The 18,320-nt window shown below is 33.4% G+C and overlaps 1 protein-coding gene across 5 annotated transcripts in view; it reads left to right on the top strand.

Annotated features, from left to right (window-relative positions):
* Positions 1 to 18,320, top strand: part of LOC114339762 (gastrula zinc finger protein XlCGF57.1-like) — a 108,019-nt gene that overhangs the window by 43,475 nt on the left and 46,224 nt on the right. Inside the window, exons 2-3 of one of the 5 annotated variants that reach the window (XR_007700927.1) lie at positions 1,820 to 3,769; positions 11,188 to 12,137. The exons of 2 other annotated variants lie outside the window; for them this stretch is intronic. Coding sequence is in view for 2 of the 3 variants with exons in the window: in XM_028290439.2 (XP_028146240.2) it covers positions 1,820 to 3,516 (1,697 nt within the window). In the remaining variant the exon portion in view is untranslated. Of the gene's footprint in view, positions 1 to 1,819; positions 4,736 to 11,187; positions 12,138 to 15,491; positions 17,848 to 18,320 lie in introns of those variants that run through there. 2 more of the 5 variants (XM_050662194.1, XM_028290439.2) reach the window with 2 other exon arrangements.

Raw genomic sequence — 18,320 nt, 5'->3', positions numbered from 1 at the left:
TTTGGTAATACTTTCCTGATTCTTTTTATGGTGTTTTATGTGGCAGCAAACGTGAAGCAAAATGACATTATGGGCAGAGATACCTATAGGTTACGTAGATGGTACAAGCACATGTTTGAATAATTAGAATATGTATAATGTAAGGTAATATTAGGGTACCTACTAAATACGAACTAATGAACAAAGAACAAAATGTTTTGATTCACAAAACTACAAGAAGTATGATATATTAAAATGTCTTTTTCTTAAATTTATTATTGCGTATGCGTGTGAATTTTTTGTAATTATTTATAATTTAATAATTATTAACTATTTTAAATGAGAAATAAGCCACAATTTAACTAAAAAATGATTTTATTAACGTTTCGACGTCCACCACGGACGTCGTTATCAAAAAACAAAATATTAATAAATTAAACAAAAATGTTGCTTGGTAAAAATCTTCTAATAATTTAATTTAATCTGACTTATTTATATAGATCGTCCCAAACCCTTTTTTCAGTGTGTCACATATTATCGAATTCTCTCTAACGCATTACAGATGGAAAATAAAATCAATTTTTAGTTAAATTGTGCCTTATTTCCCATTTAGAATAGTTAATTACAAAAATGCCACAAAGAAACAGCTTTATAACAACATTAATAATTTAATTGCAAACCAACTTAAAAAAAAAATAAAATCGAAAAATTGACGTTTTTGGCTGTGGGGGAGGGGTAATAGGGGAAGTGGGCTAAAAATTCGATAAGTCTTATTTTTTAAGGACATATAACGTAAAAAAAATGAAAAACAAAATATTAAGGCTGTATCGATCTCAAAAAATATCATTAAGCCCGCAAAAACCCTTATATAACTTAAAAAAACATGGTTTTTGGGGGTTTAATAGTGTTTTGCCCAATTTTTGATAATCCTAAAATACTCAGTTATTTCAAATTATACATAATCTATTAACAAAACCTTGAGTTGATTTATGTTGCTGTCTATAAAATGGAGAAAATCCCTAAAAAACAGTTTTCCGGATTTTTCAAGATGGCGCACCTAACGGAAAAATCTGAAAAAACTCAGAGGGTTAGCTTTTGATAAAGTACACAAAATGCAAAAAAATTGGACCTGCAGCCCCCTCCAAAAAAAATTATAAGCTTTAAAAAGTTAAAAAAAATTTGAGGTTATGTACACTCTACCTACGGGTCCATAAAAAATGGACATATTTTGTAAAAGCCTCAGATACATTTGTGAATTCTACGAATGAAAACTCTACGTTTTTGGCTGTGGGGGGAGGAGTAAGGGGGTGGCGAGCTAAAAATCCGCGTTATCTCATTTTTTAATTGCATAGAACGTAAAAAAATTAAAAAGATTTAATTCTGGGAGTGAGGGCATTTTGCCTATCTTAACGGGGGGACCCTTTGTCCCCGGAATAAAGCTCTAAGAACGATATTTATTGACGGTTTACGTATTACTAGATTTAGAACTTAGTTTGTTTCTTAGCAGATGACGATGTCTTTGTTTCTTTGCAATCTGTGACGGCACGCGAGCTTTCCTGGTTCAATCGGAAAGATGAGGATATGGGTCTACTGATGATGGGACAAAAAGGCCTCGAAACCGGTATATACTCTTCCTGCACTCTCTGATTGAACTAGAATATAATGCTGCTGCGGTTTAGGGTTGCAAACAAATTGAAAAGGTTTATACATTTTTAATGTTTACATAGTTTAAAAGTGACCTAAATTTTTTGTCCACCAGTGTAATTACAATTTGTACGACTTGCACATTTCTTCTTATTTAGTTGCAGTTTATTGATTTAATAGAAAATTATAATTTTAGGTCTCTGTTGTAAAGATATGAAAACGGATGTCAGTAGCCTCTTAACAAATGATGATAAAAGTGACAGTAACCTGAACCAATACATAGTTTCCCATACCAATGTAAACACTGAAGGACAAAGTTTTATATATATCATTTGCAAGAAACCATTGTCAAGCAATTCTAGTTTAGAACAACATATGAGGACACACACTGATGAAAAACCATTTGAATGTGAAATTTGTTTCAAACAAATTTCAACGAAACACGCTTTAAAATCACATATGAAAGTGCATACTGGTAAAAAACCATTTGAATGTGCAATTTGCGCCAAAAAGTTTTCAACGAAAACAGCTTTAAAATTGCATATGAGAGTGCATACTGGTGAAAAACCATTTGGATGTGAAATTTGCAACAAACAATTTTCAACAAAGGGTTCTTTAACAGTACATATGACCGTGCATACTGGTGAAAACCCATTTGAATGTGAAATTTGCAATAAATACTTTTCAACAAAGAGTTATTTAAGAATTCATAAGAAATTGCATTCTGGTGAAAAACCGTTTCAATGCGCAATCTGCTACAAGAAGTTTTCAAACAAACGACTTTTAAAATCGCATATCCAATCGCATATCCAATCGCATATTAGAGTGCCTACTACTGGTGAAAAACCATTTGAATGTAAAATTTGCACCAACAAATTTTCACACAAGGGTAATTTAAGAACACATATGAAATTGCATTCTGACGAAAAACCATTTGAGTGTGAAATTTGCAACAAAAAATTTTCTTTAAAGGACTATTTAAAAAGACATTTTATGTCAGTGCATGCTGATGAAAAACCGTTTAAATGTGAAATTTGCACCAAACAGTACTCAACGAAACGACAATTTAAATGTCATATGATATGGCATACTGGTGAAAGACCATTTGAATGTGCAATCTGCCCAAGAAAATTTTCAACAAAGGATAATTTAAAATCACACTTGAGTGTGCATAATGACGTGAAAGTGCATACTGATGTGAAAGTGCATACCGACGACAAACTATTCGAATGTCAAATTTGCACCAAACAATTTTCTAAAAAGCCGTATTTAAGAGCACATTTAAGAGTGCATACTGATGACAAACCATTTGAATGTGAAATTTGCACCAAACGGTTTTCAACGAAACCACTTTTAAGATCACATATGACAGTACATACTGGCGAAAAGCCATTTAAGTGTGAAATTTGCGCCAAACAATTTTCAAAAGGCAGTAATTTAAAAGTACATATGGCAGTGCATCGTGGTGACAATTCATTTGAATGTGAAATTTGCACCAAACAGTTATCAACGAAACAAGCTTTAAACTATCATATGAGCGTGCATACTGGTGAAAAACCATTTAAATGCGAAATTTGCATGAAACAGTTTTCAATGAAAACACTTTTGAAATTGCATTTGAGAGTGCATACTGGTGAAAAACCATTTGAATGTGAAATTTGCACCAAACAGTTTTCAACGAAACATGTTTTAAAATCACATATGACAGTGCATCCTGGTGATAAACCATTTGAATGTGAAATTTGCCCCAAACAGTTTTCAACGAAGACACTTTTGAAATCGCATATGAGAGTGCATACTGGTGAAAAACCATTTGAATGTGCAATTTGCGCCAAAAAATGTTCAACAAAGAGTAATTTAAAAGTACATATTATGAGAGCGCATACTGCTTAAAAACTATTTTGAAAAGTGGAATTAACACCAAACAATATTTTCAACGAAACAAGTTTTAAAATCACACATTGCGTCCTGGTGAAATTTGCGCCAAACAGTTTTCAATATACCGATTTGAATGCCATACTTAAAATTCAGCTAAACCATTCTTTATGTAGGGAGATAGTTGGTCAGCCTGTAAAGGATTTATCCATCCATGGAAGGCATCCAAAAAATAAGAGTATTTAATCGATTTACTTTTTAAAAGTCTTCAGTAAATATTATACACATGCATTGTTTGATTTTGTAAATGGGTGGTATTTATTTGTGTAATTTAGGCCACACATATTGAAAACAGCAAGTCACCAATAATGCTGCTATTAGTAATTCACGGTCACATTAAAGTATAGTCAATCATAACAAACAAATACGATTTATTTATAGATACGTAGAAAAATAGACATATTATTCATTATTTAGAAACAGACTTGGTTAACTGTAATTCTTAGTGAGTTAAATAAATTCAAGTATTTAGTGTTTCAACCTAATCAACCCCAAAACCGGGGATGGCAACCCCGAACCACCATATGGCGATCTAGACCAGACGGACTTGGGAAACAGGAATAAAGATGGCGAGAATTTGGAACTGGAAGAAAAGAAGGAAAATCGTAGTTAAGTACCAATCCTTATTACACAATATCGTTAGATGGAGAATGGTATAAGGAATGGGAGAGACTATATGGAATTGGAGAGACCTAACCACAGGGTCGTAATCATCGACATGGATGAAGGGTTGGAGACATTTCTTCTTTTTCGGAAGGGCAGAGAAAATAATGTACATCTCTCAGACATTTTTTCTTGTAAGGGATGGGGATGTAAAGGATTTATATTAGCATCCAAAAAATAAGAGTATTTAATCGATTTAATTTTTAAAAGTCTTAGGTAAATATTATACACATGCATTGTTTGGATTTCGTAAATGGGTGGCATTGATTTATGTAATCTAGGCCACACATATTGAAAACAGCAAGTTAGCAATAATGCTGCTGTTAGTAATTCACGGTGACATTAAAGTATAGTCAAGCATAAACAAATACGATTTATTTATAGATACGTAGAAAGATAGACAGATTATTCATTATTCAGAAACAGACTTGGTTAGAGTCGAGGTGTCCATCCATCCAACACCAACTAGTTACTGTAATACATACTTAGTGAGTTAAATAAATATATTCAATTATTTAGTTTTTCAACCTAATCAACCCCATCACCGGGGGGTTGCAACCCCCGAAACACCATAAGCCCAATAGGTAAATATGTTTGATTCAAATTGAGACAGTCACCAGATGTCCCCACAATTTCTGTCAGGGTCGCAACGTCAAAATGCATGGACACATGTTAAATACGATCCTATTCATAACACCGCAACTTGCATACATATTAAGAAAACTAAATAAATATATTCTTCTATATAGGGTGAGGCAGGTAATTGGCGTATTAGAAATATCTCGAGAACTAAAGGCAACAGAATCATGAAAATTGGAATAAAGGGGTTTTGAAGGATGATCTATTAAATGAAAATAATGTGTGGAATTTAAAAATAATAAATTTCAATTATTATTATTATTCCAATTTCTTGTATTTTTTGTAAAATTCAAGTCATTTTCAGGGCACCGGGGGGGGGGGGGGGGCAATTGCCCCCCTGCTCCTATCAAATGACGCCCCTGTCTGAAACCCATAAGTAGGGCGTCATTTTCAAAATACATTTTTAGAGATTTTTTTTAACCTAGCACTTTATAACAGCCAGTACATCATATCCAGTGTAAAAACTTAATGATTTACTAGAAAAACTAAGTTGGACCTGAGGGTGGGATATTTTTCGCTTCATTTGGGCGACGTGTTAAATAATTGTTTAGTTGCGGCTCCCGAAAAATTTCAAATTTTGAAAAATGACTCGGAATATCAAGGAGCTTGGTCACCCCTGTTATAGTGCATCATGGTGAAAAATAATTTGAACGTGAAATGTGCACCAAACAATTTTCAACAAAGTGTGGTGATTTAAAGTAGAATGCATAGAGGTATAAAACGTTTCACACGCCAAATATACTCCAGAACATTTTCAAATACAGTGGGAAAAATGAAAGATTACCCATTCGTCATCGATGATAATCGTAGGAATCAAATCAAAAATTTCTAGTTAAAACAAAGTCTAAACTAAGTTAATACTGAAAATAAATGGATGTTACTACTACCCCACGCCCCACACGTTGATTTTGGACGATCTGTTTTTATCGCCCGTCCAAATTCCTATAGTGAACCACATGCGAGAACGGTCGGCGTGTTTGAAATGTCCCGTTCTCGCATGTATAGTCTTTTTACTACAAAAGCAAGCTTACGTATGTCAGAATTTCTGACGTCAGAGCACGGCCAAGACATTAGAATGTGACTTTTCATCATGGGCACGTCATATTATATTAGTTGGTCAAAGGTGTGGTATATATTTTTAACTTAAATATACTTACGTTTTAAATACTGAATTTAAGTTTTTTTAATGTTCCGTAATATGTAATTATAAATTAATCTATTAATCTTAGCGCCATCTACACGATAATTGTGAAAGTATCCGAAGTAAGAAATTCATATTTTATCAATAGAACGTCAAAATGATTAGCAAAATGTTAAAAAAATCGATTACAATTTAATTATTTTTTGCGTTGTAAATATTAAGCGATAACAATTAAATAATAAATTTAAAAATTACCGGTGAAAGTTGAATTAGTAATCCGCTAGGAGCGACACCAGCGAAGCTCAGAGCGTATAATTCTTTATTCTAATTAATGATGTCAATTGGTTTTCATTACTTGCCGAAATATATTAATTAACAACAATATTATCACAGTGTAGGTATAATCATTAAAATAGATTATTTAAAAGTTTAAAACTACTGCAAACGCTAAAATTCATAAGAAAACTTTCTAATCTTTAAATCTAACAATCCTATTTCTAATAAACTATGGGCCGGTTGTTCGAACGCTAATCAAAAATGATCATTATCAAATATTTAATTACTGTCACCAACTGTCAATGTCAACCTTGTTTGGTTTGCTGAAAACATAATTATGGAAAACAATTATGAAATTAGTGAATCAATTATGTTAATAATTGTTATGTTAATTGATTAACTAATCTCATAATTATAATCTATTATGTTTTGACAACCCAATCAAAGTTGACATTGACAGTTGGTGACAGTAATTAAATATCTGATAGTGATCATTGTTGATTAGCGTTCGAACAACCGGCCCTAAGAAATCTAAATTCTATAACTTACTTCTCTGCAGTTAATGGTAAAAGGGAACCCCATTATTTCGTTCTTGTTCAAAATAATCTATTAAAGAAGCATTTTGATTTGGCATGTTTCACAACAATAATTACAATAGTTTTTAAAATTAAGCTCTATTTAATAATGTAGGTATCTATCAAAACAGTACAGTTTTTTAAAGCTATGTTGTGAATCAAATTGTCCACGAAATGAAGTAAAAATGTAGCAACACTAAACTGTCGTATCAGTAACGTACGATTGTCTAATGTATTTAAATAAAATTATTATTTTCTAAAGTATTTAACACTTGTTTAATAAAATGTATACTATTAATAATAAAAAATATTTTTGGCTATTTAATTACTATAATTCTAAAATTCTCAGTGTAATAGCTATTACGTTTTTCTTGTTATAATATTATGTTGGCACTTATGCAAGATCGGGCATTTCCGTGTGGGTGTCGTATAGCTGTGTTAGAGAAATGTCAATTTTAAAGTTAATGTTTATTTTCGTTAATTACCATTACAAATATTTCGGCAAGAAATGAAAACTGATTGATATCATTAATTAGAATAAATAATTATAGATATTTTTTGAACAGTAAACAAAAACAAAGAAAAATATCTGACAGGTAATGACATTAACGTGGCCATCATGAAAAGTCCCATTCTAATGTCCTGGCAGTGCTCTGACGTCAGAAATTTTGACATACGTAAGCGTGCTTTTGTAGTAACAAGACTATACAACCGTTACTAAATTACTTAATTACTACCTAGAAACACAAAAGCACCCCGCACAAACCTTATGGAAATTAGGTCCCAGTGGATTTGGTTCATACTTTGGGAAAATACTCTTTGAAGCATCCTAATAAAAAGTTCTCATGGGCACAACTCAATCGTATGAAGGATTTTCAAGATATAGAGGCACAAACTCGGAAAATTATAAGATTTACTATTCCAATTCCCTGAGTTACTGGCCATCTGGCAACCTGGAGAAGTTTGGATCAAGGAAAAGTACTAGGACTAAGTCTAGGATTTTTTCCTGGCTATCCAATGGCGACCTTTACTTTGACCTTGATCTTCAACGGGCGTCATCTAAAGTTTCGAGGGTTTTCGGCATTAAATTGATATAAACAGATTACTCATGGGTTTTTGGAATCGCTGAACACGAATATGTCATCAGAATTGACCTCCGGAGGACGTGGTGGCCAGGACTACTGCAAGAGACATCATCTTCTAGAGTTTCGATGGTTTTCGGCATCTAATTGATGCAAATGAATTACTGGAGGGTTTTTTGAGGTAGCTAAACACGAATATGCCACGGTAACCGACTTCCGGAGCATCTGGTTTCCAAGGTCAACGAAAGGCGCTCCATTTGGATTCCAATTTGATTCCTCCATTTGATTTCTCCGAAACTCCAGAAGATAACCTATCTTAGGCACCAGGTGCTCGTGTGTCTGTGCTGATCACGTATTCGTATTCAGCAACCCCAAAAACCTATAACTGATCCGTTTGCATTAATGTAGTACCAAAAACCATCGAAACTCCAGGAGCCCCTTTCATTGACCTTGGAAACCAGGTGCTCCGGGAGTCGGTTACCGTGGCATATTCGTGTTTAGCGACCTCAAAAAATCCTCCAGTAATTCATTTGCATCAATTAAATGCCGAAAACCATCGAAACTCTAGAAGGTGATGTCTCTTGCAGTAGCCCTGGCCACCACGTTCTCCGGAGGTCAATTCTGATGACATATTCGTGTTTAGCGATCCCATGAGTAATCTGTTTATATCAATTTAATGCCGAAAACCCTCGAAACTCTAGAAGATGACGCCCGTTGAAGATCAAGGTCAAAATAAAGATTGAATAGCCAGGAGAACATCCTAGACTACTAGTACTTTTCCTTGATCCAAACTTCTACATGTTGCCAGATAACCAGTAACTCAGGGAATTGGAATACCCAGTAAATCTTATTATTTTCCGAGTTTGTGCCTCTATATCTTGAAAATCCTTCATACGATTGAGTTGTGCCCATGAGAACTTTTTATCAGGATGCTTCCCCAAAGTATGAACCAAATCCACTGGGACCTAATTTCCATAAGGTTTGTGCGGGGTACTTTAAAAGTGACCTATTTTTTTTGCCTGTCAGTGTAATTACAATTTGTATGACCTGCACAAATATTTCTTCAACCCAGCATAGTATACATTACTTCGTATTTAGTTGAATTTTATTGATTTAATAGAGGATTATAATTTTAGGTCTCTCTTGTAAAGATATAAAAACGGATGCCAGTAGCATCTTAACAAATGATGATAGAAGTGATAGTAATTTGAACCAATATATAATTTCCAATACCAATGTGAACACTGGACGACAAATTTTTATATGTACCATTTGCAAGAAACCATTGTCAAGCAGTTCTCGTTTAGAATTACATATGAGGATACACACTGATGAAAAACCATTTGAATGTGAAATTTGTTTCAAACAAATTTCAACGAAACACGCTTTCAAATCACATATGAAAGTGCATACTGGTAAAAAACCATTTGAATGTTCAATTTGCGCCAAAAAAATTTCAACGAAAACAGCTTTAAAATTGCATATGAGAGTGCATACTGGTGAAAAACCATTTGGATGTGAAATTTGCAACAAACAGTTTTCAACAAAGGGTTCTTTAACAGTACATATGACCGCGCATACTGGTGAAAACCCATTTGAATGTGAAATTTGCAATAAATACTTTTCAACAAAGAGTTATTTAAAAATTCATAAGAAATTGCATTCTGGTGAAAAACCGTTTCAATGCGCAATCTGCCACAAGAATTTTTCAAACAAACGACTTTTAAAATCGCATATCCAATCGCATATCCAATCGCATATTAGAGGGCCTACTACTGGTGAAAAACCATTTGAATGTAAAATTTGCACCAACAAATTTTCACACAAGGATAATTTAAGAACACATATGAAATTGCATTCTGACGAAAATCCATTTCAGTGTGAAATTTGCAACAAAAAATTTTCTTTAAAGGACTATTTAAAAAGACATTTTATGTCAGTGCATGCTAATGAAAAACCGTTTAAATGTGAAATTTGCACTAAACAGTACTCAACGAAACGACAATTTAAATGTCATATGACGTGGCATACTGGTGAAAGACCATTTGAATGTGCAATGTGCACAAGAAAATTTTCAACAAAGGATAATTTAAAATCACACTTGAGTGTGCATAATGACGTGAAAGTGCATACTGATGGGAAAGTGCATACCGATGACAAACTATTCGAATGTCAAATTTGCACCAAACAATTTTCTAAAAAGCCGTATTTAAGAGCACATTTAAGAGTGCATACTGATGACAAACCATTTGAATGTGAAATTTGCACCAAACGGTTTTCAACGAAACCACTTTTAAGATCACATATGAGAGTACATACTGGCGAAAAGCCATTTAAGTGTGAAATTTGCGCCAAACAATTTTCAAAAGGCAGTAATTTAAAAGTACATATGGCAGTGCATCGTGGTGACAATTCATTTGAATGTGAAATTTGCACCAAACAGTTTTCAAGAAAAGAAAATTTAAAATCGCATCTGAGAGTGCATACTGGTGAAAAACCATTTAAATGCGAAATTTGCATGAAACAGTTTTCAATGAAAACACTTTTAAAATTGCATTTGAGAGTGCATACTGGTGCAAAACCATTTGAATGTGAAATTTGCACCAAACAGTTTTCAACGAAACATGTTTTAAAATCACATATGACAGTGCATCCTGGTGAAAAACCATTTGAATGTGAAATTTGCCCCAAACAGTTTTCAACGAAAACACTTTTGAAATCGCATATGAGAGTGCATACTGGTGAAAAACCATTTGAATGTGCAATTTGCGCCAAAAAATGTTCAACAAAGAGTAATTTAAAAGCACATATGACAGTGCATCCTGGTGAAAAACCATTTGAATGTGAAATTTGCCCCAAACAGTTTTCAACGAAAACACTTTTGAAATCGCATATGAGAATGCATACTGGTGAAAAACCATTTGAATGTGCAATTTGCGCCAAAAAATGTTCAACAAAGAGTAATTTAAAAGTACATATTATGAGAGCGCATACTGCTTAAAAACTATTTTGAAAAGTGGAATTAACACCAAACAATATTTTCAACGAAACAAGTTTTAAAATCACATATTGCGTCCTGGCGAAATTTGCGCCAAACAGTTTTCAATATACCGATTTGAATGCCATACTTAAAATTCAGCTAAACCATTGTTTATATAGGGAGATAGTTGGTCAGCCTGTAAAGGATTTATCCATCCATGGAAGGCATAAAAAAATCAGAGTATTTAATCGATTTACTTTTTAAAAGTCTTAGGTAAATATTATACACATGCATTGTTTGATTTTGTAAATGGGTGGTATTCATTTGTGTAATTTAGGCCACACATATTGAAAACAGCAAGTCACCAATAATGCTGCTATTAGTAATTCACGGTCACATTAAAGTATAGTTAATCATAACAAACAAATACGATTTATTTATAGATACGTAGAAAAATAGACATATTATTCATTATTTAGAAACAGACTTGGTTAACTGTAATTCTTAGTGAGTTAAATAAATAAATTCAAGTATTTAGTGTTTCAACCTAATCAACCCCAAAACCGGGGATGGCAACCCCGAACCATCATCTGGCGATCTAGACCAGACGGACTTGGGAAACAGGAATAAAGATGGCGAGAATTTGGAACTGGAGGAAAAGAAGGAAAATCGTAGTAAAGTACCAATCCTTATTACACAATATCGTTAGATGGAGAATGGTATAAGGAATGGGAGAGACTATATGGAATTGGAGAGACCTAACCACAGGGTAGTAATGGTAGACATCGACATGGACGAAGGGTTGGAGACATTTCTTCTTTTTCGGAAGGGCAGAGAAAATAATGTACATCTTCTCAGAAATTTTTTCTTGTAAGGGATGGGGATGTAAAGAATTTATATTAGCATCCAAAAAATAAGAGTATTTAATCGATTTAATTTTTAAAAGTCTTAGGTAAATATTATACACATGCATTTTTTGGATTTCGTAAATGGGTGGCATTGATTTATGTAATCTAGGCCACACATATTGAAAACAGCAAGTTACCAATAATGCTGCTATTAGTAATTCACGGTGACATTAAAGTATAGTCAAGCATAAACAAATACGATTTATTTATAGATACGTAGAAAGATAGACAGATTATTCATTATTCAGAAACAGACTTGGTTAGAGTCGAGGTGTCCATCCATCCAACACCAACTAGTTACTGTAATACATACTTAGTGAGTTAAATAAATATATTCATTTATTTAGTGTTTCAACCTAATCAACCCCATCACCGGGGGGTTGCAATCCCCGAAACACCAAAAGCCCAATAGGTAAATATGTTTGATTCAAATTGAGACAGTCACCAGATGTCCCCACAATTTCTGTCAGGGTCGCAACGTCAAAATGCATGGATACATGTTAAATATGATCCTATTCATAACACCGCAACTCGCATACATATTAAGAAAAATAAATAAATATATTCTTCTATATAGGGTGAGGCAGGTAATTGGCGTATTAGAAATATCTCGAGAACTAAAGGCAACAGAATCATGAAAATTGGAATAAAGGGGTTTTGAAGGATGATCTATTAACTCAAAATAATGTGTGGAATTTAAAAATAATAAATTTCAATTATTATTATTATTCCAATGTCTTGTATTTTTTGTAAAATTCAGTCATTTTCAGGCCGGGGGGGGGGGGGGTCAATTGCCCCCTGCTCCTATCAAATGACGCCCCTGTCTGAAACCCATAAGTAGGGCGTCATTTTCAAAATACATTTTTAGAGAATTTTTTTAACCTAGCACTTTATAACAGCCAGTACATCATATCCAGTGTAAAAACTTAATGATTTACTAGAAAAACTAAGTTGAGCCTGGGGGTGGGATATTTTTCGCTTCATTTGGGCGATTAACGTGTTAAATAATTGTTTAGTTGCGGCTCCCGAAAAATTTCAAATTTTGAAAAATGGCTCGGAATATCAAGGAGCTGGCCACCCCTGTTATAGTGCATCCTGGTGAAAAATAATTTGAACTTGAAATGTGCACCAAACAATTTTCAACAAAGTGTGATGATTTAAAGTAGAGTGCATAGAGGTATAAAACGTTTCACACGCCAAATATACTCCAGAACATTTTCGTATACAGTCGGAAAAATGAAAGATTACCCATTCGTCATCGATGATAATCGTAGGAATCAAATCAAAAATTTCTAGTTAAAACAAAGTCTAAACTAAGTTAATACTGAAAATAAATGGATGTTACTACTACCCCACACCAGGCGCGGATCTAGAAATTCATAATAGGGGGCTCAGACGTACCGCAAATATTTTATTGTCCAGATTTAGCCATACGACTCACTCTTACTCTAAGGATAAAATTCAGTAATCTCAGATATCTATGGTATCAAAAGAATTGAACTCGGGTTGACAGAAAAAAATAATAAATAATAAAAACAATACTTATAGACTAAATACAATAGGGGGGTCCATGGACCCCTTGACCCCCTCTGTATCCGCGCCTGCCCCACACGTTGATTTTGGACGATCTGTTTTTACCGCTCGTCCAAATTCCTATAGTGAACCACATGCGAGAACGGTCGGCGTGTGTGAAATGTCCCGTTCTCGCATGTATAGTCTTTTTACTACAAAGCAAGCTTACGTATGTCAGAATTTCTGACGTCAGAGCACGGCCAAGACATTATAATGTGACTTTTCATCATGGCCACGTTTATGTCATTACTTGTCACAGATATTTGTTTTTGTTTACTGTACAAATAATATCTATACGCTGTGAGTTCGTACGTAGAGGGGATATTTACAAATTCGCGAGCGCCAGTAGTGACAAGTCTGTAAAAGTTTACCGGAAATTTGACATAAATGTCAAAGTGATTAATTTAAAATTAAAATTAAAAACATTAATTATAATTAGTATACCGACTAATATATTATATTAGTTGGTCAAAGGTGTGGTATATATTTTTACCTTAAATATACTTACGTTTTAAATACTGAATTTAAGTTTTTTTAATGTTCCGTAATGTGTAATTATAAATTAATCTATTAATCTTAGCGCCATCTACACGATAATTGTGAAAGTATCCGAAGTAAGATATTCATATTTTATCAATAGAACGTCAAAATGATTAGCAAAATCTTAAAAAAATCGATTACAATTTAATTACTTTTTTGCGTTGTAAATATTAAGCGATAATAAATTTAAAAATTACCGGTGAAAGTGGAATTAGTAATACGCTAGGAGCGACACCAGCGAAGCTCAGAGCGTATAATTATTTATTCTAATTAATGATGTCATTGGTTTTCATTACTTGCCGAAATATATTAATTAACAACAATATTATCACAGTGTAGGTATAATCATTAAAATAGATTATTTAAAAGTTTAAAACTACTGCAAACGCTAAAATTCATAAGAAAACTTTCTAATCTTACAATCCTATTTCTAATAAACTATGGGCTGGTTGTTCGAACGCTAATCAAAAATGATCATTATCAAATATTTAATTACTGTCACCAACTGTCAATGTCAATCTTGTTTGGGTTGCTGAAAACATAATTATGGAAAACAATTATGAAATTAGTGAATCAATTATGTTAATAATTGTTATGTTAATTGATTAACTAATCTCATAATTATAACTTATATATATATATATATATATATATATATATATATATATATATATATATATATATATATATATATATATATATATATATATATATATATCTTAGGCACCAGGTGCTCGTGTGTCTTTGCTGATCACGTATTCGTATTCAGCAACCCCAAAAATCTATAGCTGATCCGTTTGCATTAATGTAGTACCAAAAACCATCGAAACTCCAGGAGGCCCTTTCATTGACCTTGGAAACCAGGTGCTCCGGGAGTCGGTTACCGTGGCATATTCGTATTTACCGACCTCAAAAAACCCTCCAGTAAATCATTTGCATCAATTAAATGCCGAAAACCATCGAAACTCTAGAAGATGACGTCCCTTGCAGTGGCCTTGGCCACCACGTCCTCCGGAGGTCAATTCTGATGGCATATTCGTGTTTAGCGATCCCATGAGTAATCTGTTTATATCAATTTAATGCCGAAAACCCTCGAAACTCTAGAAGATGACGCCCGTTGAAGATCAAGGTCAAAGTAAAGGTCGCCACTGGATAGCCAGGAGAACATCCTAGACTACTAGTACTTTTCCTTGATCCAAACTTCTACATGTTGCCAGATAACCAGTAACTCAGGGAATTGGAATACCCAGTAAATCTTATTATTTTCCGAGTTTGTGCCTCTATATCTTGAAAATCCTTCATACGATTGAGTTGTGCCCAGGAGAACTTTTTATCAGAATGCTTTAAAGAGTATTTTCCCAAAGTATGAACCAAATCCACTGGGAAATAATTTCCATAAGGTTTGTGCGGGGTACTTTAAAAGTGACCTAAATTTTTTGCCTGTCAGTGTAATTACAATTTGTATGACCTGCACAAATATTTCTTCAACCCAGCATAGTATACATTACTTCGTATTTAGTGGAATTTTATTGATTTAATAGAGGATTATAATTTTAGGTCTCTCTTGTAAAGATATGAAAACGGATGTAAGTAGCATCTTAACAAATGATGATAGAAGTGATAGTAATTTGAACCAATATATAATTTCCAATACCAATGTAAACACTGGAGGACAAAGTTTTATGTGTATTATTTGCAAGAAACCATTGTCAAGCAATTCTCTTTTAGAACAACATATGAGGACACACACAGATGAAAAACCATTTGAATGTGAAATCTGCTCCAAACAATTGTCAACCAAACAAGTTTTAAAAAGACATATGACAGTGCATACTGGTGAAAAACCATTTGAATGTGGAATATGCAACAAACAATTTTCAACAAAGGATTATTTAAAACAACATCTGACAGTGCATACTGATGATAAACCGTTTCAATGCGTAATCTGCCACAAGAAGTTTTCAAACAAACGACTTTTAAAGTCGCATATCAAATCGCATATTAGAGTGTCTACTACTGGTGAAAAACCATTTGAATGTAAAATTTGCACCAACAAATTTTCACACAAGGATAATTTAAGAACACATATGAAATTGCATTCTGACGAAAAACCATTTGAGTGTGAAATTTGCAGCAAAAAATTTTCTTTAAAGGATTATTTAAAAAGACATTTTATGTCAGTGCATGCTGATGAAAAACCATTCGAATGTGCAATTTGCACCAAACAGTTTTCAATAAAACCACATTTAAAAAGGCATATGAACGTGCGTACTGGTGAAAAACCATTTGAGTGTGCAATTTGCACAAGAAAATTTTCAACAAAGGACAATTTAAAATCTCATTTGAGCGTGCATACTGACTTGAAAGTGCACACCGGTGACAAACTATTCGAATGTCAAATTTGTACCAAACAATTTTCTAAAAAGGCGTATTTGAGAGCACATTTAAGAGTGCATACTGATGACAAACCATTTGAATGTGAAATTTGCATTAAACGGTTTTCAACGAAACCACTTTTAAGATCGCATATGAGAGTACATACTGGTGAAAAGCCATTTGAGTGTGAAATTTGCGCCAAACAATTTTCAAAAGGCAGTTATTTAAAAGTACATATGGCAGTGCATCGTGGTGAAAATCCACTTCAATGTGAAATTTGCAGTAAACAGTTTTCATCGAAACAGGCTTTAAAATTACATATGAGAGTGCATACTGGTGAAAAACCATTTAAATATGAAATTTGCACCAAACAGTTATCAACGAAACAAAATTTAAAATGGCATATGGAAGTGCACACTGGTGAAAAACCATTTGAATGTGAAATTTGCCTGAAACAGTTTTCATTGAAATTATCTTTAAAATCACACATGAGAGTGCATACTGGTGAAAAACCATTCGAATGTGAAATTTGCACCAAACAGTTTTCAACGAAACAAGTTTTAAAATTACATATGACAATGCATACTGGTGAAAATACATTTGAATGTGAAATTTGCACCAAACAGTTTTCAACTAAACCACATTTAAAATCGCATATGAGAGTGCATACTGGTGAAAAACCATTTGAATGTGCAGTTTGCGCCAAAAAATATTCAACAAAGAATAATTTAAAAGCACATATTATGAGAGGGCATACTGCTTAAAAACTATTTTGAATGTGGAATTTCCAGCAAACAATATTTTCAACGCAACAAATTTTAAAATCGCATATGACAGTGCATAATGGTAAAATTTGCTCCAAACAGTTTTCCATATACCGATTTGAATGCCATAGGGGCTCATTAATCACGTGAGGCTCGAAAGGGGGGAGGGCTCCATAAAAAATCACGAAATGTCACAATACACGTGATATAGGTGGTCTTAAACGTATAATGGTCCAGGGTTACTAGGACCATCTTCTCCCGGTAAGGGTGGTTAACCCTTATTCGAGGGGTGGAATGATTAATAGTCGTATCACTGCTTAAGTTGTTTTATTATACTTGCATGAGTATAAGCTGGTAGCAAGCTACGCGACGTCGTCTCGCGGAGTGGAGATGATACTATTTTAATATGAATAATCTTACGTCTAAGAAAGTATAATGACGAATGTGGAATGTGGAATCCCTTACTATGTTTTGATAGTATAAGTATATTTTGAAAGTGCCGAGTCAGCGGCGACCCTGAAAGGTGTTTATAGTAAACACCGACCGTGACTGTATGTATAACTACTCCTCACAATCTAGGTCAATAATATTTATGTAACGAAAGATATTTGTTTATGATAACATTTAAATAATTGAAAGAAATTAACGTAGATAATTAAAGGGTGTTTTAAAAGATATCTAATAAGTACAGATGAATTCTTGTACACCTTTCCCTCCTAAGAATTTTCTGACTACGGGGAAGAAAATTTTGCAAGTAGTGCTACCAACCAATACTGTGTTGTAATCAATACAAAAAAATTTTTTTATATAAAAACTTTCCTAAAACTACGTAAATACATAAATAAAAATAAAATGTTCGTTTAACAACATTGTTTCATTACACTTGTCACTCACTGTGTTTTCGGATTGTAAGCATATAATCTATTCTTATGTATTTCCTTGATTTTATTGTTTTCTATTCTGATTTTACAATTAACGTTATTTACTTCTGTTATTGTGAAGGGGCCTACATAAAGACTATCAAACTTACCATTCTCTTCCCTTTTTACCAGGACCAGGTCTCCTATTTTAAAGTGTTGAGGTGTTGCTTTGAGCTTATTCTTTTCTTGCCGCTCTTTTTTGTTTTTTAATAAGAAGGTTCTAGCTCTCTCGTGTGCTCTTTGTAGTTTGTATCGTAACTCATTGTAGTAGGCATCTATATTGTAACATGGTTGAATCTCCTGTGTAAGGTCTTCCGGTAGGTTAA

The sequence above is a fragment of the Diabrotica virgifera genome, chromosome 9 (genome assembly GCF_917563875.1).
Source record: "Diabrotica virgifera virgifera chromosome 9, PGI_DIABVI_V3a".
Classification (NCBI taxonomy): domain Eukaryota; kingdom Metazoa; phylum Arthropoda; class Insecta; order Coleoptera; family Chrysomelidae; genus Diabrotica; species Diabrotica virgifera.
Note: the sequence above shows the minus strand (reverse complement) of the source record. Positions and strands in the feature narration are given on the sequence as shown.